Source organism: Schistocerca cancellata, chromosome 4 (assembly GCF_023864275.1).
Source record: "Schistocerca cancellata isolate TAMUIC-IGC-003103 chromosome 4, iqSchCanc2.1, whole genome shotgun sequence".
Classification (NCBI taxonomy): Eukaryota; Metazoa; Arthropoda; class Insecta; order Orthoptera; family Acrididae; genus Schistocerca; species Schistocerca cancellata.
This window is the reverse complement of record NC_064629.1, coordinates 775,562,061-775,587,461: the sequence shown is the minus strand read 5'-3', so window position 1 is coordinate 775,587,461 and position 25,401 is coordinate 775,562,061. Positions and strand designations below refer to the sequence as shown.

Below are 25,401 nucleotides of genomic sequence, written 5' to 3'. Positions count from 1 at the left end.
GCCATATCCCTAAGAGGCCCCATTACGCGCCTAATGTTGGAGCTCCCAACTACCAGTAAACCCACCCTCTGTGACCGCCCAGATCTTGCAGACTGAGGAGCAACCTCTGGAACAGGACAAGCAGCCATGTCCAGCCGAAGATCAGTATCAGCCGGAGACAGAGCCTGAAACTGGTTCGTCAGACAAACTGAAGAGGCCTTCTGTTCAGCCGTCCAGAATGTCTTTCGCCCCCTGCCACACCTCAAGACGACCTCCCACTCTAACATGGGTGAGGGGTCAGCCACAATGTGGGCAGTATCCCGGGCAGCCACAACCGAAGTCTGATCGGGGGATGTGTGGGATGAGCTGGCCGTCCCCGAAAAACCCCCATCTGGACCCCCACAGTGATGCCCATTGGCAACAGCCTCAAGCTGTCTGACCGAAGCCAACACTGCCTGAAGCTGGGAGTGAAGGGATGCCAATTCAGCCTGCATCTGAACACAGCAGTCTTAGTCCCTATCCATGCTAAATACTGTTGTGCAAAGAACGTCTGAACTAATCTACAGAGACCACAAACAATTCGACACAAAATTTAAACGGTTATTAAAATACAAGATTGCCTAGTAAATACAGTAATGCTGCTACTTGCGCACTGCTGACACACTGCTCAGCGGCAGAAGGAGACTATGTGCTTTTACACTATTCAGGTACTAAAACGCGATGCTACAACTCTCAAATACTACAATACACCCAAAATTTATGAATTAAACTATGCAAGTACCCAAAAACACGCAAAGAAATTAAGAATTAAACTATGTAACAAATAAGTGAGCTAAGAGTATATGACTTGCTGCTGGCAGCAGCTTATCCAATGGCAGCAGGGAGCACACTGGCTGTGACCAACCGACACTGGCGGTTCAAAACAAAAACAGAAGACAGACGACTACACAAATTTACACTATTCAGCAAGAGAACTATAAAGAGAATTGTAAATGAAAGTGTCAGCACTGAAGGACCTGCAGAAAAAGTTGGTTTTGTGTCGCCTAGAATGCATCTAAATCGCAAGGAACCTGTAACACAAATGGATGGTTTTAACAATGAGGTTTCAAAGTGCTCCATGTGAATGATGAATGCCCGACGTCATAAAAACATGTTACAGTTATGCAGGAGAAGATTAGTTTCAATGGTATGTGTTTCATCAATGTAAAGAATTTTAAAACACATTGGTTCCTGATATGTTAAGATGAGATACTTTCAGAAACGACTTCCTGACACTTAAATCTATACTCGATGTTAACAAATTTCTCTTCACCAGAAACACTTTCCTTGCCATTGCCAGTCTACATTTTATATCCTCTCTACTTCGACCATCATCAGTTATTTTGCTCCCCAAATAGCAAAACTCCTTTACTACTTTAAGTGTCTCATTTCCTAATCTAATTCCCTCAGCATCACCCGACTTAATTCGACTACATTCCATTATCCTCGTTTTGCTTTTGTTGATGTTCATCTTATATCCTCCTTTCAAGACACTGTCCATTCCGTTCAACTGCTTTTCCAAGTCCTTTGCTGTCTCTGACAGAATTACAATGCCATCGGCGAACCTCAAAGTTTTTATTTCTTCTCCATGGATTTTAATACCTACTCTGAATTTTTCTTTTGTTTCCTTTACTGCTTGCTCAATATACAGATTGAATAACATTGGGGAGAGGCTACAACCCTGTCTCACTCCCTTCCCAACCACTGCTTCCCTTTCATGCCCCTCAACTCTTATAACTGCCATCTGGTTTCTGTACAAATTGTAAATAGCCTTTCGCTCCTGCATTTTACCCCTGCCACCTTTAGAATTTGAAAGAGAGTATACCAGTTGACATTGTCAAAAGCTTTCTCTAAGTCTACAAATGCTAGAAACGTAGGTTTGCCTTTCCTTAATCTTTCTTCTAAGATAAGTCGTAAGGTCAGTATTGCCTCACGTGTTCCAATATTTCTACGGAATCCAAACTGATCTTCCCCAAGTTCGGCTTCTACCAGTTTTTCCATTCGTCTGTAAGAATTTGCGTTAGTATTTTGCAGCTGTGACTTATTAAACTGATAGTTCGGTAATTTTCACATCTGTCAACACCTGCTTTCTTTGGGATTGGAATTATTATATTCTTCTTGAGGTCTGAGGGTACTTCGCCTGTCTCATACATCTTGCTCACCAGATGGTAGAGTTTTGTCAGGACTGGCTCTCCCAAGGCCGTCAGTAGTTCTAATGGAATGTTGTCTACTCCCGGGGCCTTGTTTCGGCTCAGGTCTTTCAGTGCTCTGTCAAACTCTTCACGCAGTATCGTATCTCCCATTTCATCTTCATCTACATCCTCTTCCATTTCTATAATATTGTCCTCAAGTACATCGCCCTTGTATAGACCCTCTATATACTCCTTCCACCTTTCTACTTTCCCTTCTTTGGTTAGGACAGGGTTTCCATCTGAGCTCTTGATATTCATACAAGGGTTCTCTTTTCTCCAAAGGTCTCTTTAATTTTCCTGTAGGCAGTTATCTATCTTACCCCTAGTGAGATAAGCCTCCGCATCCTTACATTTGTCCTCTAGCCATCCCTGCTTAGCCATTTTGCGCTTCCTGTCTATCTCATTTTTGAGACGTTTGTATTCCTTTTTGCCTGCTTCATTTACGGCGTTTTTATGTTTCCTCCTCTCATCAATTAAATTCAATATTTCTTCTGTTACCCAAGGATTTCTACTAGTCCTTGTCTTTTTACCTACTTGATCCTCTAGTGCCTTCACTACTTCATCCCTCAGAGCTACCCATTGTTCTTCTACTGTACTTCTTTCCCCCACTGCTGTCAATTGTTCCCATATGCTCTCCCTGAAACTCTGCACAACCTCTGGTTTAGTCAGTTTATCCAGGTCCCATCTCCTTATATTCCCACCTTTTTGCAGTTTCTTCAATTTTAATCTGCAGGTCATAACCAATAGATTGTGGTCAGAGTCCACATCTGCCCCTGGAAATGTCTTACAATTTAAAACCTGGTTCCTAAATCTCTGTCTTACCATTATATAATCTATCTGATACCTTTTAGTATCTCCGAGATTCTTCCATGTATACAACCTTCTTTTATGATTCTTGAAACAAGTGTTAACTATGATTAAGTTATGCTAATTCTAACAGACGGCTTCCTCTTTCATTCCTTGCCCCTATTCTATATTCACCTACTATGTTTCCTTCTTTCCCTTTTCCTACACTCGAATTCCAGTCACCCATGACTATTAAATTTTTGTCTCCCTTCACTATCTGAATAATTTCTTTTATCTCATCATACATTTCATCAATTTCTTCATCATCTGCAGAGCTAGTTGGCATATAAACTTGTACTACTGTAACAGGCGTGGGCTTCGTGTCTATCTTGGCCACAATAATGCGTTCACTATACTGTTTGTAGTAGCTTACCCGCACTCCTATTTTTTTATTCATTATTAAACCTACTCCTGCATTACCCCTATTTGATTTTGTATTTATAACCCTGTATTCACCTGACCAAAAGTCTTGTTCCTCCTGCCACCGAACTTCACTAATTCCCACTATATCTAACTTTAACCTATCCATTTCCCTTTTTAAATTTTCTAACCTACCCGCTCGATTAAGGGATCTGACATTCCACGCTCTGATCTGTAAAACGCCAGTTTTCTTTCTCCTGATAACAACGTCCTCTTGAGTAGTCCCCGCCCGGAGACCCGAATGGGGGACTATTTTACCTCTGGAATATTTTATCCAAGAGGACGCCATCATCATTTAACCATACAGTAAAGCTGCATGCCCTTGGGAAAAATTGCGGCTGTAGTTTCCCCTTGCTTTCAGCCGTTCGCAGTACCAGCACAGCAAGGCCATTTTGGTTATTGTTACAAGGCCAGATCAGTCAATCATCCAGACTGTTGCCCCTGCAACTACTGAAAAGGCTGCTGCCCCTCTTCAGGAACCACATGTTTGTCTGGCCTTTCAACAGATACCCCTCTGTTGTGGTTGCACCTACGGTACGGCCATCTGTATCGCTGAGGCACGCAAGCCTCCCCACCAGCGGCGAGGTCCATGGTTCATGGGGGGAAGACTGTCAATGTAGCCCTATGAAATTAATTTGGGTGAGGGGTTAAGGCTTTGTGGGAGACCAAGAAACCATTCAAGATAACATTCACTGAATTGCTTGTGCATGAGGCAATGGACAACATCCCACCTGTAGCATGGGCACAGTCTGTGCAGCATGCTGAAAAGCTTCAGAAAGAATGATTTGACAGGGAAGTGACTGTGGATATAAGCCTCGAGCCTATCATCATAAATTTACAATCAGATTGTTTGGAAACAGATTCAAATAGAAGTGACGGTGGTATTGTGATGTAGACTTTCGAACAAAGTAATAATATTTCTTAGTATTAAAGACTCGTGGTATATAAAATGCGTTTGTCAACATATCAGCTGTGTACATAACAATGAGAACTTCCCAGTTTTTTTTATTTGGACTTTGTATCCTTTGACTTATTCAGGTTATAATGTTCAACATACTGCCCAAGAAGAAGTTGTATGCTCTAATAACATGTGAGAATGCAGCTGGATAAATTTGTCAAAAGCCCAATATTTCTACATGTAAACACCTGCCATTTTCATGGCACAAATGGATAATGCCCTAAAATGACAGTAACTGAAACTTGTCAAGATATCGGTTGTTTTCAATGTTATCGGTCATCATTTCCTACTGTTATTCACAGATGATGGTTAATTGTTTGCTTCTTCAATGGATTATAAATACGGTCTCTCACTGTAATGTCAAATGAGTTAGTTTACACTCATAATGCCCATTAACCGTGAAAAACATGAAAACTTACTTACCATTTTTACGATAGCCTTTTCATTAGTCTTTTCTACCACTAATTCTTTTTTATGCACAGTGATTACACTTAACTACAGTCAAACACATCAACACCACACCTTATACACACTTTTAAAAATTCTATTGAGTAGAAACAGTTGTCAAGTAAATATAATGATTTCAGTTTTTACTTGAAGTTAATTTTATTGTGTATTAAATTTTTACAGTTCAAATTGCAATAAATAATCGTTATTGCAAGCAGTTTTAATGATCTTGTTGTTAGAAATTGTCATGTTGAGAAAAATTGTACTTCACATCTTCACAAAGCTGTGTCAGCTGTTTTCGTCTCTTGGTGTCACGTGGAGTACATTTGTGGAGCAGTGGATGCAATGTCGTCAAGATTTGAATTAATATTTCTCTCATGACAACTTATTGAAATTGGTTTTAATATTTACTATTCCTGTCATATATTTGAATGTATAATATGATGTACCGTAGGCAAATGAGCCTGGCCATTGTCCAAAGCAATGAAGTTCGGCAACGTGGACTTTGTTTGCCCGCTCTCTGCTGCTGCGCTTGCGCAGTTCTCATCCCTCCGCTGCTCCGCCTCTATGCGCGGAAGCCCCGTCTTACATGACGTGAGCTATAGTTGGAGATGACTTTAACCTACTAGGTATTGACTGGCATTTCTATGGATTCAATGTAGCTGATATGGGCAGAATCTTGTGAGATAGTTTTTTCAACATATTTTCTGAAAATCATCTTCAATAGTTCATTTGATAGCCCATACACGGTGGTAATATTTTAGAACTTGTAGCTAGCTACAAACAGGCCTGACCTTATCGGCATATCGATAGAGAGAGACAGGGATTAATGATCATGACGTCATCATAGTGACAATGCTTACTAAAGTTAATAAACCAGGCCACAAAGGTAGGAAGAGTATTTTTGCTAGAAACAGCAGATACACGGCTGTTAACACCCCACTTAGATAAAGGCTGGACATCATTTAGTTCCAGTGTGATGAATGCAGTGCAATTATGCACAAAGTTTAAACTGATTGTAACTCAAACTCTGGAGAAATAATTGCCAAGTAAGCATGTTAAGGAAGGAAAAAACCCACCGTGGTTTAATTACAAAATTCGCAAATGCTGAGGAAGCAGAAACTGTTGCACTCTCAGTTCAAACAAGAATGCACAAATGTTCAAGGGCAGTAGTTAGTAGAAATTCATGTACCTGTAGAAAGATAGACATGGAAAGCATTCAAGAACTTCCACCATCAAAACTTAGCAAAAGATCTTGCCGAAAATCCAAGAAAATTCTCGCCCTATGTGAAATTCCTAACACGACTGAAAATTTCTATTTAGTCACTTGTTGACCAGTCTGGCGTGGCAATAGGAGACAGCAAAAGGAAAACTGAAGCTTTACACTTTGTGTTTAAAAAATCAATCATGCAGGATGATCATACAAACATACCATCATTTGATCGTCACTCAGACTCCCTTCTGGAGCATATAGTAGTAGGCATCCCTAGCATAGAGAGACAAGTGAAAGAGTTGAATGAAATAAATCACCAGATCCAGATGGAATTCCAATTCAGTTTTACAGAGGGTACTCTATGGCATTCGCCCCTTACTCAGCTTTCATTTATTGCGAATTGTCACTGAGTGATTGTAGGAAGACAAAAGATGACTTACAGAAAATTTGTAGTTGGTGTGGTGAATAACAGCTCACTCTAAATGTAGAAAAATGTCAATGAGCAGGAGATCAATCCTGTAATTTTTGAATACAGACACTTTGATTAAATACCTGTGTGTAATGTTGCAAAGTGATATAAAATGAAACAAGCTCATAAGGACAGTAGTGGGGAATGTGAATGGTCAACTTCAGTTTACTGGGAGAATTTTAGGAAAGTATAGCTCATTTGAGTACTGCTGGGCTGACAGCAGAACGATTTTATTGCCGCCAATGTACATTTTGCATAAGGATCGTGAAGAAAATGGAATTTTCGGCTTGTACACAAGCATATAGACAATCATTCTTCCCTTGCTCTACCTGCGAATGGGACAGGAAAGGACTAGTAGTGGTAAAAGGTACTCTTCGCAACACACTGTATGGTGACTTGTGGAGGATGTATGTAGACATAAATGTAGATGTAGACATATTATTTAGACATGCTTTTTTGCATCCTCCTCATTATACCTTGTTACATGACTGAAGTGATAAGGAAACAATGAATAATCAGTAAATGGGGGGAGGGAAGGGAAGGGGAGAGAGGGAGAGGGGGGAGAGAGGGAGAGGGGGGAGAGAGGGAGAGGGTGGAGAGAGGGGGGGAGTGAGGGGGGAGAGGGGGAGAGGGGGGGAGTGAGGGGGGGAGAGGGGGAGAGGGGGAGAGGGGGAGAGGGGGGGGGGAGGGAGGGAGGGAGGGAGGGAGGGAGGGAGAGACAGAGAGAGAGAGAGAGAGAGACTTGGAACTAATCATAGTGGGGTGTGAAGGGCACATTAGGGCTGCATATTACCACTAAGTATACATGATTGGTTGGTTGGTTGGTTGGTTGGCTGGCTGCTTGCTTGGATAGACATTTAAAGGGACAAAACTACTGTCATCAGTCCCTTGTTCCTCAAACAGACAAGCCTACATCCCTATACATCAGAAATGGCCTACTGTACAAAACCCAGGGGAAGAAAACCTCAATGTCTACCAAAGGTCAATGAAGGTAAGGTAAGGGACAAAGAAGAAAAAAGGAGAGAGGAAGAAAGATATGCAATGTGCCTCATCTAGGGAGCAGCTGAAAGCCCCCAAAACCAGACTGCAATGATGGGCAAAGGAGGCAACAGAGTGTTCTGCCAACCCCTCAATGGGCCGATAAGGTTAAGTGGCCTTCCTTTAAAGTGAGTGATAAAAGCCCCCTTCGTGAATAAAATGTAAAACTAAGTCAGCCACTGAGGTATTGCCTCATAATACCTGGGGTATGGAGTCAGGGAGATCGACAGTCTGCCACAGGGTGGTTAGGTTGGGACAGTCCAGCAATATGTGGACCACCATCCAATGGGATCCACAATGACAGTGGGGTGGGACCTCGCAATGGAGGAGATGACTAGGAGTCAGCCAAGTATGGCCAATATGGAGCCGGCAAAGGATAGTACACTTCTTGTGAGAGGCCTGCCTGGAGGATCTCCACAGATTCATAGTCTCCTTTATCCCTGTAGTTTGTCTGGTGAAGCCTGAGAGAGCCATTCCATATTCCCAATCCCTAAAACTTGACAGCCTAATACTGATCGGAGATCTCAAGAGGGGTTTACTGGTAGCCAGTTTCACCACGTTATCAGCAAGTTCATTCCCCAGGATCCCGATGTAGCCTGGGACCCAGACGAAGGTCACTGAGCATACACATTGTTCAAGGGCATCCTGGAAAGCAATGACCAATAAGTGGTAGGGGTAACACTCTTCAAGGAGTCACTGCAGCCGAGAAAGCACTCAATGGTGTAGGAACAGATACGCTCAAGAGCACGAGAGATGCTTACCAACTCCACAGTGAAAACAACCTGCCATCTGGCTAGAAGTACAAATCAGTGTGTCCTGCATGAGCATAAGCAAAGCCTATGTGACCAGCAACCTTTGAGGCATCAGTAGAGCCTACTTCTGAATCCTGGGATGGGCCAAGGATGGAGAAAAATTGGTGGTGAAGGACCTCGTGGTGAACCAAGTATTTCAGACCTTGCGATAAGTCAAGACGCAGCTGTGGCTGAGGGATGCACCATGGAGGTGTATGTGAATGGGCCAGGAGGAGAAGTGGTAGAGAAAACAACTGAAGTTCAGACAGGAGAGAACGGATGTGGATTGCGATCACAATGCCTGATCTGGGCTCCTGTTGTGAAAGATGGGTTTCCATGTTTGGAAAGAGGAGATGGTATGTCAGATGCTTAGGGGAGCTGAGAATGTGTGTAGCATAACTGACAAGCTGTTGTTCAATCCTGATCCGCAATGGAGGGACGCCAGCCTCCGAGAGTACGCTGTTTGCAGGGCTAATTCAACAGGCTCCTGTTGTAAGTTTGACTCTGCATTGGTGTATCACATCCAGTATCTGCAATGCTGAGTGCAATGTTAAATAGTATATCAGACTCCCAAAATCAAAACTGGGTTGTGTCAGGGCTCTGTAAAGCCACAGAAGGGTAGTGTGGTCTGCACCCAGCACTTTCGTTTAACCTGGCAAAGATGGGGAACCCACGTCAACTGAGCATCAAAGACCAGTCCTAAAAAATGATAAGTCTCCTGTACGTTGAATAGTTTGTCGTCAAAGTAAAGTTCTGAATATGGGTGAAAGATACAACACCAACAGAAGTGCATGACGGGGGTCTTGGTAGCTGAAAAACAAAAGCCACAGGTGAGGGCCCATGACTGCGCCTTTCACATACAGCCTTACAGTTGATGTTCAGCAATACCCACAATACAGGAGCAATAGTAGAGGCAAAAGTCATCAGCATACAAGGAGGGTGATACTGAGGACCTCACAGCTGCTGCTAGACCATTGATGGCTATTAGAAAGAGACAGGCACTCAGTACAGAGCCTTGCGGGATCCCATTCTCTGGCATAGGGGCAGGGGTGTACTGTGGGAAGCAACTCAAACCTGGAAAGTATTGTGCAACAAGACAGTGTGGATAAAAATTGGGAGCGCACCCTGGAGAAACCACTCGTGTAAGGTAGTGAGGATGTAGTGTCATGAGCCCTTTGCAGATCGTAGAAGATGGCTATAAGGTGTTGACATTGGACAACTGTTCGGATGGCAGGCTGCAGGTAATGTGACTTGTGATCCTTCCCAGCCACGTTTCCTTCATGATATATTCCCAATAAATGTGAGCTAGGAATTGCGCTACTTTTGGATGTTTATACTTTAAATCCAATAACAAGCCATGGCATGGTGACTCATTCACTTTGAATAGTTTCAGTTATATTTTGACAATGTAAGAGCTTATTTCAGTGTTACCCATATGTGAATTTTTTGTCTGTAGTTGTATGGCAGTAAGATCATCATGCATGAATGTGGTTTAAAAACCATAATTTAATACTTAAGCTTGCTATTTACTGTCTTCAACTTCAACTCTAAAACTGATCCATGACATACTGGATGCAAGATTTTGATTTGTTCATTGGATTTACTTAGAAAAAGTACTTTCTAAAACTTTCTGAAAGACCTTTCAACAAGATCTGAATGTGGAAATTATTGTACAATCACAAGCAGCCGTATGTTGTGAAATTGTACCATTCATTGTATTTACAACAACTTTCAAACAGTATGGTTAGGTAATGTTGGCTATTTGACCTTGCTTGGCACACATTTGTGTAGAACACGATTTATAATGTTAGTTTCACATTTCATGGATCATCTGCATGATAAATCCTAATGAGATGGAAAAAGTCATTTTAAATTCACATCATAAATTATTTTGTAAATATAGCTACATGCTAACTATTTACAAGTATGTTTCCCTCCAGGGATTCCCATATCAGTTCACAAAGCACCACTGTCAAAATTGCACGCTGACCAAGAATTTACTGATAAAAAATTTAGCAGCATGCCTCTGAACTGCTTCACTTGCTTCCTAAAATTGAGAATATTTAGTTGAAATGTATATTAAGATGACCATGGGCAAACACCATATATTCTTCTTACTGTTTACTTCTATGCAATCTATACTTTCTCTCTAAGTGATGAGTCATGCCAGAAAATTATTCCATAAGATATTATTTAGTTGAAATATGCAAAATATGTTGATTCGTTTGTTCCCAAGACTACCAATTACATAAAGAGCAAAAGTAGCAGAACTTACTTGATTGAGAATCTCAGCAATATGTTTCTTCCAGTTCACGGTTTTCATAAATGTGTACACCCAAAAATTTTTGAGCATTGTACCCCATTTACTGACTACTATGCATTTCCTACATCAATTGTTGATATGACTACATTTACTGTACAGAACTGAATACTGAATGCCTGACTTTTTTCTGAGGTAGGGAGGTCTGGTACATGGTCCACTCAGTCCTTGAGAGGCCAAACGAGGAGCTGCTTGAATAAAGGAGCCACTGCAACATCATCAGCGATTCATCTCTGGCAATAACAGTTCAAGGGACTGTCAACACACTAATCATATGTCCCACAATTGTAGATCACTCCTCGTATAGCCTTGGAAGGTAGCAGTTGTCTTTCAAAACAGGTCTAAGGCCTAATCTGCGAGTGGTGTTTACTTTACTTTCTCAAAATTTAGGGAGAGTCCATTTTCCAAGAACTGCTTCATAATTTTTTGAACAATATCATTAATAATCTTTTCTGTTGCTTTCTCTCTAGCCGGATTTATTATAACACTAGTATCATCTGCAACATATACCAATTCTGCATGTTGAATATTAAGTGGAAGGTTGTTCACATATGTATACTGCAAAACAAAAAGGTATACCTGGAAAGATGAAATCGATTTTGATCAGATGATGGCATATGCCACCTGGGGGACAGTAGATGTACTGATAAGGGTTCCAATGTCATCTGCCAACAGATAATGTTGGGGCATAGCTACCAGAGTGTCGTCTGTTTCTACCCTGTAAGAGGGAATGCTCACAGCCAGAAAGCTCAATGTGGTGCAAACACGTGAAGCAAGCAGGCAAACATGCCACAGACATGCACTTGTGCATGCTACAGTCAACTGTGAGAGTTTGAAAGTGATCCAATTGTAGCCATCTGAGTGGCAACATTGTTATTTCAGAGAATTGCCACACAAGTTGGACACGCTGTGCCAGTAGTGCTATGACAAATCGTCATATTGTAAAGACATCAGGAGCAGACTGTACAGCCACCACAGCACAGATAAGAGCACTTGTGAGTCCTGAGGTAACAACAGGAACTGTTGTGAACCAGTTATTAGCAGTGGGACTATTGGCAAGCATACCTCTAGCCTGTCTTCCACTCATGCCATGGCATCGACATGCACAGCTTAACTGGTACTGTCAGAGAACCACTTGGAAGATGGAATGCCATGCAGAGGCCTTTAGCAATGAAATCAGATAATGCCTGCACACAAATGATGATTATTTGTGTGCACAGTGTCAACCTGGTGAGTGCTTTCTCATAGGGTGCATTTGTTCAAGGCACACTGGTGCCACCCCAGGCCGTATGGTCTGGGGTGTGAAAAGCCAAAAATTTTGCCCACCTTTGGTGTTTCTGGAGGGGATGCAAACCAGTGTTTGGTACATTCAGAATGTTGCTAGATCCTTTCTTTTACCATTCTTGCAACAGGAAGGTGATGTGTTGTTCTAATAGGATAATGCTTAACCACACACTGCTCTGAAACTCAATGTGCTCTGCAAGACATGCAGCAACTTCCCTGTCTGGACTTGTCTCCAATTGAGCACATGTGAGATACAATGGGATGAGAAGTGACTGATCAACCAAGAACTCTTACAGAACTATATGAACAGATTGAGCAGTTCGCATCTGCATTGCTGCCCATGGAGGCTACACCACACACTAATATGGGTGTTTCAGCACGGGTCGATAGCTGGTACCTCAGAACTGCTTGTGCTATTGATCTGTAAATGTAATCATTGCAACAATAAATCCTAAGTGAATCGGAAACCTCTAAAAGGATTTTTTGCCGTCAGTGTATTACAAACAGTAGGAGACCCGTAACTGAACGCTGTGGGTCTCCCTTTGTGATTTCTCCCCAGTCACTAACATTTCCTCTCCTTCCAGTATTGTTTGAATTATTTAGCACAACTTTTTCATTCTGTTTGTTAAGTATGATTCAAACTAGCTGTTTGTAAAGAAATTCTCAGTTGAGCAATCCCTTTGGAATCTAAATTGTGATATGCTAAGTAAACTGTTTCTACCTAAATCTGAGACTACTCTTGAGTGTATTACTTTTTCAAGTATTTTGGAAATAGATATCAGTAAGAAAACTGGACAATAATTATTTAAGTCTTTCTTAGCTCCAGCCTTATACAAATGTTTCACAACTGCACATTTTAATCTGTCTGGAATAATTCCCTATGCCCCTAATGCATTACATATTACTAAGGACATTACTTCTTAAGTTAGAACAATTTTTCCGAAATCTGTTTGACATTACATGAGTAGCATATGAGCTTCTGTTTTCCACAGTTTTTTTATTTCTATTAATTTCAGTGAAAGATGTAGTTGCTACTTCAAAGTGCTTAACGTTTTATGGAATGACATTTTCAATACATTCTCTTGCTTCTTCAACAGAGACGTTTAATCCTAATTCCGCTGCGACATCATTTCAAATATTCCTGCTACACTGTTAAAAATACTTGCAACTTGTGAATTATCAATCACAACAGTGTCATTTAATTTAATTGTTATACACTGATGGAACAAAAGTCATGGGGTACCCCTTAATATCATGTCAGACCTTATTTTGCCTGGCATAGTGCAGCAACTCAATGAGGCATGGACTAAACAAGTCATTGGAAGTCCCCTCCAGAAATAATGAGCCATGCTACCTCTATACCCACCACACTTGTGAACTTGTTGCCGGTGCAGAACATTGTGCACGAACTGACCTCTTGATAATGTACCATAAATTTTTGATGCAATTCATGATCTCTGCGACCAAATCATTCTCACGAATTGTCTGGAATGTTCTTCAAGCCAAATACGAAAAACTGAGCCCTGGTGACACAATATGTTGTTTGGGAACATGAAGTCCATGAATCCTGCAGACAGTTTCAAAGTCACTGAACATAAACATATCCAGTCAATGATTGGTTTAGTTGGTCCAGAGGACCCCATCTATTCCATGTAAATGCAGCCCGCACCATTATGGAGCCACCACCAGCTTGCAAAGTGCCTTGTTGACAAGCTGGATCCACGGTTTTCTGGGATCTGCGCTACACTCGAACCCTCCCATCAGTTCTTACCAACTGAAATCAGGACTCTTCTGACCTGGTCACAGTTTTCCAGTCATCCAGGATCCAACCGATATGCTCATGAAACCAGGAGAGGAGGTGCAGACAATGTCACGGCATTAGCAGTGGGACTCACATTCGCTGTCTGCTGCCATGTCCCATTAATGCCAACTTTTGCTACACTATCTAAACGGATACTTTCATTGTACATCCCACATTGATTTTTGCAGTTATTTCATGCAGTGCTGCTTGTCTGTTAACAATGACAACTCTATGAAAATTCCGCTGCTCTCGGTCATTAAGTGGAGGCTGCTGGTCACTGCATTGTTTATGGTGAGAGGTAGTGCCTGAAATTCGGTATTCTTGGCACACTCTTGGCTCTGTGGATATTGGGATATTGAATTCCCTTACAATTTCTGAAACAGAATGTCCTATGCATCAAGCTCCAGCTACAATTCCAAATTCAAAGTCTGATAATTCCCACTGTGGGGCTGTAAACACATTGGAAACCTCTCCACTTGAATCATCTTGGTACAAATGACAACTCTGCCAATGCACTGCCCTTTCATACATTGTGTATGTGATACTACCACCATCTTTATACATGCATATCGCTATCCCATGACTTTTGTCACTTCAGTGTAGTATCTTGTACACAGATTGTTTGTCCCATCTCCTGTTTGACAATATCCTATTAGTTTTAATATTATTATCAGCATTATTAAATTCATATTAGTGGACATTTTAATGACTTTCCTTAAAATATAAGACTTCTATACATGATTCATTCATTTTCTGAGTTCTATATTTTCCGAAGTATTACATGTGCAAATATGAGTGATGCATGAATAGAACTGTAAACTCACAGAGTTTGCTTTGTGCCCCCCAGTTTGCATTACGAATGCAGTGCCTTGACAAAGTGGCAACAAAGACAGAAAAGAGTTTGTGTCTGTTGTAATATGCGAGATGTTTATCTGTTACAACAGTGCAGTATGCATTCAGAAGGAATTATGATCAAGAACCGCAATGTAAACAGAGCATTGCACCCTGGTATCCACAATATAGGGACACTGGTTGTCCCTGTAAACAGAAAAGTACTAGTCAACCAAGTGTGTCAGATGTAAGAGTGGAGAAGGTGAGGGATACTTTCGTACGCAGTCCAAAAAATGAACAGTTTACACAAGCCACAGTCTTGGAATTATCACAGCAAACTACGTGGGAGATTTAACAACAGAGGCTAAATTTCAAACCGTTCTGTCTGCAGCTTGTGCAATAATTAAAACCAGAAGATTATGGCCGGCAATCAATTTTGTATCTTGATGCACTTGAGGATGAACATTTCACCTCCAAGCTGACATACAGTGATGAAGCAACCTTCCATTTATGTGGAAAGGTTAATCACCACAAAGTGAGAGTGTGGGGCACTGTAAATTCACACGAAATTTTCGGACATGAACAAGATTTGCTGAAGATTAATGTTTTCTGTGCAGTGTCACAGATAAATATGGAAGGGTTGTCCCCCCCCCCCCCTCCCCCCCTTGTGAGAAGACTGTGATGGGTACGTCTTCAATTCGCGTGTTGCGGCTGTGGTTGTTTTCACAACCGACTCCTGATTCCATGAATTTCATCTCCCAACAAGTTAGGGCACCCCCTTGGCGTTACCCCCTCCCCCCGCAACCACCAAGGTCACCTAACATAAGACCTCGTAATTTTTTCCTTTGAGGGTACATTAAGAACGTGTTTATGTACCCCCACACCCAAGAACACTGGAACAGCTTACAGAGCACATTGTAATCAATGTTGTTGTGATGCCCACTGAGAGGATGTTTGCTAAGGCAAGGATTGAACTTGACCACCACTCGGACATGCGTCAAGTGACCAGAGAACTGAAACAATGATTCCCATTCATTTTTCAAGTCGGCATCTTTTAAGAAATCTACACTGAACTCTCCGTTAATTACTGTTTCTTCTTGTCTCATAGGCGGCTCAATAATTCATCTCGGTTTCTTATAAATAAGTGAAAGTTTCCTAGAGTGGATCTGTAGACTTATAATGACAAAAAAAGTATTCTTCCATAACAACACACAAGCACATGCTTCTGGGTTCTGATCGTCACGAAAACTGCTTGTTTCAACATTTCTGACTTAATGTCGAACTTTTACATGTGTTGCAACTCCTTACATAAAAATGACATTAAATTCTCCATCCCTAATTCTCCATTATTGTCAAAGAAATTAACAATGTTGGGTAACCCTACTGTCACAAATGCCTATGGCCTTTGACTTCAGTGACCTTTCTGCCTGTTAAAATTTTAATCAATTAATGTTTTCTTATGCAATGTATTTACAGAGCCACTGATAAAAAGCAAGGCATTCACTACAGATAGTTATACAACTGTAGGCCATATCCTCAGATGAGACTTTCCTTGCATCACTTATCACAAGAAAAATTCTGAAATGTAGACAACCAGCTCCTCACACTAAATTCTACTTTATAAGATGCCTAGGTGAAATCAATAACCTTACACACAGGTGCTGAATATATCTTCAATATGTCAAAGTTTTGATTCATTACATAAAACACTCTGCTTTGATCCTCTTGAAACATACAATTAATGTCATACAGAGGTAGCTACATTTTCATTCATTGTTCCAAGTACTACAACCTTTAATCATGAGAAGCTCTACAATGTGTGTGTCACACAAATATTGAAATGCCTAGAGATTGACAACGAATGATACACATGAAAACAAGTTCAGAAAAGGAAGACATTCATCAAGGAACACTTACCTAATGCCTTTATAGCACATTCAACATTCCGTCTGGGAAAACCCATTTCTGTAAGCTGTCCAACAGTTGGTGACAGAGAAGGAGAAGGTAGATGGACTTTCTTTGAAGCAACTTTATTACTTGCAGTTTCATTCCTCGTACTAATGCTGTCACATGGATTTCGTATATGTTTTTCTGCCTCATTGGCCAGGAACTGACTCACATTCAAAGCAGCTATCTGAAACATTAACAGCCTTCACGAAATTGATCTAGATTAAAAATTTATACTAAATGTGTCAAATAATGCTTATGGAGCATTGAGAATATGTTCTCATCTATACAATGGCCATAAAGCATGAGCTTGAACCAAAAAATAAATATTGACCCATGAATTTTTAACACAAAAATTTTGCTCCTCAAAAACTGAAGAAGAAGGCACGTGAAGGCAGTACATCCCAGAGCGAAGATAAATGAACAGGCAAGTAAGTAAGTTAATGTAAGTAATGACACAACAGACAAAGTTTAAATACCATTTGACATATGACTATTATAAGCTAATATATTGTTCTACCATATAATTTCTCTCTCTCTCTCTCTCTCTCTCTCTCTCTCTCTCTCTTTCTCTCTCTCACACACACACACACAACCACACACACACACACACACACACACACACACACACACACACATCCAGAGCAAATTTCATACTTCTGCCTCCAAAAAAATAGCAACTCCTGGCATTTATAACACAGATCTATTACTTGATATTTGGTTTAGTGGTTTAGCTTTACAGTGTTTCTGAAGAGGATACATTCTGTACCTATTTTAAAGGAGCACATAACAAATGAAAGTTGACTTAAAGATGGCGACTTGTGATGAGATGTGCGAGATGAGAGTAGGAGTCAAAAAAGCTGTGTGCACCCTTATGAAACTAGATAACTAATATTTGCTTTTTTGGGATGGAATAGTGCACGGCAAGCCTGAAGGCAGAGAAGATTGGCAGTTTGAGTAGTTTTGACACTCCTATGCTATTTTAAGGGGATATTCTTTCCACTACATATGAATGTATTTTTCTTCTCATGTTGGCTACTACTTTATTATGAAAGAGTGATAGGTTAGGAGTTACATGAAACCTCCAATCAGACACTTGGGATATATTATCAGTTACTGTTACAACAATAAGATACAAATTTAAGCTCTTAGTTAATGTTTTGTGTACAAGTTTTCATAAAGTTGGTATTCTTACATATGTTCAAAATTCAGTTTGAATTGAAGATGCCAACTTCCACATTGTCTGATAAGGCCAGATATTACTACTAATCTATGAAGTATGTTATCTGTAAATGATCTAAATGTGAAAATATTAAGATTCCAGATATGCTGCACTTCTTAGAGTAAAACAATATTGGAAACTGTCTTTATCTTAAGGAAAAATTTATATTTATAATTACCATTTAGAGCAACGTACATTATATATATATATATATATATATATATATATATATATAAAGAAAGATGATGAGACTTACCAAACAAAAGCACTGGCAGGTCGATAGACACACAAACAAACACAAACATACACACAAAATTCTAGCTTTCGCAACCAACGGTTGCCTCGTCAGGAAACAGGGAAGGAGAGGGAAAGACAAAAGGATATGGGTTTTAAGGGAGAGGGTAAGGAGTCATTCCAATCCCGGGAGCGGAAAGACTTACCTTAGGAGGAAAAAAGGACAGGTATACACTCGCACACACACACATATCCATCCGCATATACACAGACACAAGCAGACATTTGTAAAGGCAAAGAGTTTGGGCAGAGATCTCTGCCCAAACTCTGCGAGTGTGTATATATATATATATATATATATATATATATATATAGAGAGAGAGAGAGAGAGAGAGAGAGAGAGAGAGAGAGAGATTCCACGTGGGAAAAATATATCTAAAAACAAAGATGATGTAACTTACCAAACAAAAGCGCTGGCATGTTGATAGACACACAAACACACACACAAAATTCAAGCTTTTGCAACCAACGGTTGCTTCATCAGGAAAGAGGGGAGGAGAGGGAAAGACGAAAGGATGTGGGTTGTAGGGTAGAGGGTCAGGAGTCATTCCAATCCCGGGAGTGGAAAGACTTACCTTAGGGGGAAAAAAGGAGAGGTATACACTTGCACACACACATATCCATCCGCACATACACAGACACAAGCAGACATTTGTAAAGGCAAAGAGTTTGTAGTTCCACTTCGACTGACATCTCAAATCCTGCCCTGAAATGAGATCTATCCTTCATGAAATGCTCCCCACTCCACCAAGAGTGTCTTTCCACCATCCACCTAACCTTTGTAACCTCTTGGTTCATCCCTATGAAATCCCTAAACCACCTTCCCTACCCTCTGGTTCCTACCCTTGTAACCGTCCCCGGAGTAAAACCTGTACCATACACCCTCCCACCACCACCTACTCCAGTCCTGTAACCCGGAAGGTGTACACGATCAAAGGCAGAGCCAAGTGTGAAAGCACCCATGTGATTTACCAACTGACCTGCCTACACTGTGAAGCTTTCTATGTGGGAATGACCAGCAACAAACTGTCCATTCGCATGAATGGACACAGGCAGACAGTGTTTGTTGGTACTGAGGATCACCCTGTGGCTAAACATCTTGGCACAGTGTTACACCGTCCGGGTTATCTGGATGCTTCCCACTAACACCAAACTGTCAGAACTCCGGAGATCGGTACTTGCCCTTCAATATATCCTCTCTTCCCGTTACCCACCAGGCCTAAACCTCCGCTAATTTCAAGTTGCTGCCGCTCATACCTCACCTGTCATTCAACAACATCTTTGCCTCTGTACTTCCGCTTCGACTGACATCTCTGCCCAAACTCTTTGCCTTTTACATCATCTTTGATATATATTCAATGGCATTGTGTAGGAGAATGAAGTTAGAATCTGATTATTTATTAATCTATTTTACCCACATGTATATAGATCAGAATACTTTTGATGAAATTAAAAAGAAAAAAAGATAATAACAGATTTTTTTAACAAATCTGCTTGCAGGTGGTGTCAGATTGGAGGGAGCATAAAAAAACAAAAACTTTCCTACATTTTAGGTATTGGGGGGTTCTTTAATTTGGTAACAAGGGACAATAAGGGATTAGTACAAACAGGATTCTGAAAGAATGAAGCAAGGTCGAAATTAACACGAAGTTAGACTTCTTGCTACAGCACTTTAGATAACTTTACTGTCTACTCCTGGTTGGTGAAGTTCCATAGATATTTGCATTTTACTTGTTCATCCTAATTTTTTTCATTCCCTGTTACTCTGGGCATAGAAAAGGGTGAGTATCAAGTGGCTGGTGCCCGTTTTGGTTTCAGAATGCCTGAAACTACAATATGTTATTGTCGCAGAAAATTTTACTGTGGCATTTTAAGATACGTTTAATACGTGTGGGAAATTATGGAACACAACTATAGCCATTGATTTCAAAAATGGGATCACAGAACTGTGTGACTATGCTCCCACTGTTCCACAGATGTTGACTGGAATAAAAGAAACATGTATAGTACTGAATGCTTTATGATGCAGTATGAGCAAAACAAATATTTTTTCAATGTCTTGTGCTGGTGCATGTCTTCGCTATCAAATTTTGTATTACGTATATTGCTTATTCTCTTCTCTTCTCTTCAAACTTGTAACTATTCTCTTCAAACTTGTAACTATGAAGAATATTTCTTTGGATGCACTTGGTCCCTGTTATATATTTTAGCTATATGAAAACTTCTAAATATAGAAAATTTGCCACATTATGGATGTTATCTACATCTACATCTACACAGATACTCCGCAAACTGCTGCATGGTGTGTTTTGGAGGGTACCCTGTACCACTAAATGTCATTTCCTTTCCTGTTCCACTCGCAACTACAGCTACATCTACATCTACATCTACATCCATACTCTGCAAGCCACCTGACGATGTGTGGCAGAGGGTACCTTCAGTACCTCTATCGGTTCTCCCTTCTATTCCAGTCTCGTATTGTTCGTGGAAAGAAGGATTGTCGGTATGCCTCTGTGTGGGCTCTAATCTCTCTGATTTTATCCTCATGGTCTCTTCGTGAGATATACGTAGGAGGGAGCAATATACTGCTTGACTCTTCGGTGAAGGTATGTTCTCGAAACTTTGACAAAAGCCCGTACCGAGCTACTGAGCGTCTCTCCTGCAGAGTCTTTCACTGTAGTTTATCTATCATCTCCGTAACGCTTTCGCAATTACTAAATGATCCTGTAATGAAGCGCGCTGCTCTCCGTTGGATCTTCTCTATGTCTTGTATCAACCCTATCTGGTACGGATCCCACACTGCTGAGCAGTATTCAAGCAGTGGGCGAACAAGCATACTGTAACCTACTTCCTTTGTTTTCGGATTGCATTTCCTTAGGATTCTTCCAATGAATCTCAGTCTGGCATCTGCTTTACCGATGATCAACATTATATGATCATTCCATTTTAAATCACTCCTAATGCGTACTCCCAGATAATTTATGGTATTAACTGCTTCCAGTTGCTGACCTGCTATTTTGTAGCTAAATGATAAAGGATCTATCTTTCTGTATATTCGCAGCACATTACACTTGTCTACATTGAGATTCAATTGCCATTCCCTGCACCATGCGTCAATTCGCTGCAGATCCTCCTGCATTTCAGTACAATTTTCCATTGTTACAACCTCTCGATACACCACAGCATCATCTGCAAAAAGCCTCAGTGAACTTCCGATGTCATCCACCAGGTCATTTATGTATATTGTGAATAGCAACGGTCCTATGACATTCCCCTGCGGCACACCTGAAATCACTCTTACATCAGAAGACTTCTCTCCATTGAGAATGACATGCTGCGTCCTGTTATCTAGGAACTCCTCAATCCAATCACACAATTGGTCTGATAGTCCATATGCTCTTACTTTGTTCATTAAACGACTGTGGCGAACTGTATCGAACGCCTTGTGGAAGTCAAGAAACACGGCATCTACCTGTGAACCCGTGTCTATGGCCCTCTGAGTCTCGTGGACGAATAGCGCGAGCTGGGTTTCACATGACCGTCTTTTTCGAAACCCATGCTGATTCCTACAGAGTAGATTTCTAGTCTCCAGAAAAGTCATTATACTCGAACACAATACATGCTCCAAAACTCTACAACTGATCGATGTTAGAGATATAGGTCAGCGAGGGAAACATGGCTGTCTGTATGCCTCTATATGAGTCCTAATTTCTCAAATCTTATCTTCGTGGTCCATATGTGCAATGTATGTTGGCAGCAGTAGAATCATTCAGCAGTCAGCTTCAAATGCTGGTTCTCTAAATTTTCTCAATTGTGCTTCTCGGAAAAACCTTCACCTTCACTCCACGGATTATCATTTGAGTTCCTAATGTGTTGTTCAGACCTACCAGTAACAAATCTAGCATCCCACCTCTGAATTGCTTCAACGTCTTCCTTCAGTCCGATCTGGAGCAGATCCCAAACACTTGTGCAGTACTTAAGAATAGATTGCACCAGCATCCTATACGAGGTCTCCTTTACAGGTGAACCACTTTATCCTAAAATTCTCCATATAAATGAAATTCAACTATTCGCCTTCCCTACCACAGTATTCACATGCTCATTCCGCCTCACATCGCTTTGCAATGTTACACCTGGATATTTAAACAATTTAACTGTGTTAAGCAGGACACTAGTAATACTGTATCCGAACATTACAAGTTTGATCTTCCTACTCACCTGCATTAACTTATATTTTTCCAGATTTGGGGCTAGATTCAATCATCACACCAAATGAAATTTTGTCTAAGTCATCTTGTATCTGCCTATAGTCACTCACCTTCGACACCTTACTGTACACCACAGCATCAACAGATTGCTGCCCACCCTTTCAGCCACATCATGTATGTATACAGAGAACAACAGTGGCCCTATCACACTTCCCTGGGGCATTCCTGATTATACCATTGTCTCTGATGAACACAAGTCGTCGAAGAAAACATAATGGGTTCCATTATTTAAGAAGTCTTCAAACAACTCACATATCTGTGAACTTGTTCCATATGCTCATGCCTTTGTTAACAGCCTACAATGAGGCACATTGTCAAATGCTTTCCGGAAATCTAGAAATGTGGAATCTGCTTGTTGCCCTTCATCCATAATTCTCAGTATTTCATGTGAGAAAAGGGTAATCTGAGTTCCACATGAGCAATGCTTTCTAAAACCATGCTGAATCGTGCACACAAGCTACCCAGCCTCAAGAAAGTTTATTATATATAAACTGAGAAATCTTCAAGGACTCTGCAGCAAATGGAAGTTACAGATTTTGGTCTGTAATTTTGTGGGTCCTTTCTGTTACCTTTCTTATATACTGGAGTCATCTGTGCTTTTTTCCAAGTTGCTTGGGACTTTGCACTGGGTGAAGGACTATGCCAGGTATGCTTACTACTGTGTTGTCAATATGGCAATCTGTCCAATGGTCAAATGATGGTATGTTTGTACGATTCTTCTGTGTGAACGATTTCTTGAACATGAAATTTAAAACTTCAGCTTTTGTATTGCTATTTTCAACTGCCACACCAGACTGGTCAACAAGAGACTGAGTGGATGCCTTAGACCTGCTTAGCGATTCCACATACGACTAGAGTTTTATTTGTGGGACTTTCAGTCTAATCTAGAAATGGTCCTTATTTGGCTTCCATCCACAATGTACTTTTGTTTGTATGTGCAGAAGCCTGTCATTTAATGCTATTTGGACTACACCTAGAAAAAACATACCTGTGTTTTTAAAAGGACACAGCAAAAATAAAATAAAAGACAAAAAATGCAGCAGCTCTAAACATGTCAAATCTAACAGCTGAGTCACTTCCTTTGAGTACCACTGCATGTGATGCCACATATTATACACTACATGTTTTCTTCACAGTACACTAGTAATTACAAAAGTTCCTAAAAATTTTACGAAACACGGATACAACTCTGTTCGTACTACACAAGAAGATTTACTTGATCAAAATCAGTGTTAAACTATGTGCACCACAATTCTTAAAGGCTTTTTTCTCTGTCTCAGTCACTGTCAATCTAACCCGTAATTTGGAATTAAACTACTCTAGAAACCATTCTACTACCTCTATCAGATGACAGTTTCTTTTTCTGTTACTTAACATAAATTTGTACCATCAAATCAAAAGTCTTTTGTGTCCCACAGAGATATTTATTCATTCGGAATTTCAATTCTGGGCCCTCACCTGTCCAAGATTTCCCTCCTAGCTAAGGTTTGAGATTAAGAAACTGTCACGAGAAGAGCCTACTACACATGTATTCACATCACTAGCAAGCTCCAATTTAATAATATACAACTATCATAACACTAGTTAACTGAATGAACAGGCACAGATTACAACTACATAAGATGCTTATTTCTTTATGGCTAAATAACAACAATGTTTTACTGTCATATCAGTCCACACTGCTGCACTGTAATTCCGATAACATGACTCCTCAAACATTAGCTATCTTCCATCTTTAGTATACCTTGCCCACAAACAATTGTGCGAGATGGTACAGTAGTTGAGAATTTGGATTTTATTCAGAAAAAGTGAATTTCAAATCATTGTCTACCCACTCAACTTTAAGCAAATTCCAGGACTGTTCTTCACATAATACTTCGGATGATAACTATACCATCCTTACCCAAATAAGCTATAGTTCTGACTCTAACCTATTACTTATTGATCTTGTCACCTGATTATGACAACAAGACATATAATTTTCTTTTACAAAAATGCAAAAGCCTTTTAGATTTAATGGCAGCTATATCTATCAAAGATCTTCAGTGAACTGATCCATATTCAGTGTTTCCTAGACAGCCATAATTATCGTTGCAGAGTTTGTACCATTTTATGCCTACTGTGGGACATGTTCACAGTATAAAATCAATACTATTACATTTTCACTCAACAAAATATTTCTTTGTAAAATTTCTAATGCATTTTCTTGTGACAGTTTATTAACGTGAGAATGGAAATCTGTATCACTGCAACTGATTTAGTTAAACGTACATTCTTTACACAAAAATAATCCATTTCTGATTTCTTACCTGTAAATCTGATTTTGTATAGGAAGCTTTCACAGGTGATGGCTGTGTAGCTTTAACTATGAGTTTTTGAATTAGAAGAGTTTCTGCATCTGGGTCAATGTCAAAATCAATATCTTCCTCTTCATTTAAGGCCTCAAGACAAGATGTTTCTAAAGAATGGTGTTTTAAAGCACGGCGTAACAACGTCTGATGCCTGAACAACTCTGCACAAGCATTGAGGGCTGCCAGCTGGAGCTGTTGTGTCCTCAGCAAACCAACTTCCAGTGATTCTAGAGAAATTAAGATAAATTTTGTTTTGTCATTTCTTTTGAAACGTGGCAGGCAGCAATGCACAAAAATTTGCCCAGACTAGCAGCATATCATTCCTATTATTTTAATGTAACATTAGTGGTGCAACTTGGTTGTGATGTAAACAACATGCATTTAATTTTTTATAATTATATTTTTATACTGTTTACACATACCTCATGAAGGAACCATATCTGAGGGGTAACAGTATAATTTATTATATACTGCCAACATATGTACTGGACACAGTTAAAAGAGTGTGAACCAATAAGTTAGTCTTCCTTCAATAGAGCAATCTGAGAATTTTATGGTATGTTGATAATTTTTAATTTTTGACTGTGTAACTGTAACTGAATGAAACACAATTTTCATGTCATATGCATTTTGCCTTTATTCTTTGCAAGGCATTTTCAGTGGCCTTGAATATGTAAATATTTTTATTATT

General features: G+C 40.2%; 1 protein-coding gene across 1 annotated transcript in view; it reads right to left on the bottom strand.

Annotated features, from left to right (window-relative positions):
* The window catches only part of LOC126184598 (E3 ubiquitin-protein ligase HERC2), an 812,863-nt gene that overhangs the window by 373,129 nt on the left and 414,333 nt on the right, over positions 1–25,401 (bottom strand). Inside the window, exons 43-44 of the mRNA XM_049927039.1 lie at positions 24,669–24,937; positions 16,546–16,762 (exon numbers count right to left, since the gene is read on the bottom strand). Coding sequence (XP_049782996.1) covers positions 16,546–16,762; positions 24,669–24,937 — 486 coding nt within the window. The remainder of the gene's footprint in view (positions 1–16,545; positions 16,763–24,668; positions 24,938–25,401) is intronic.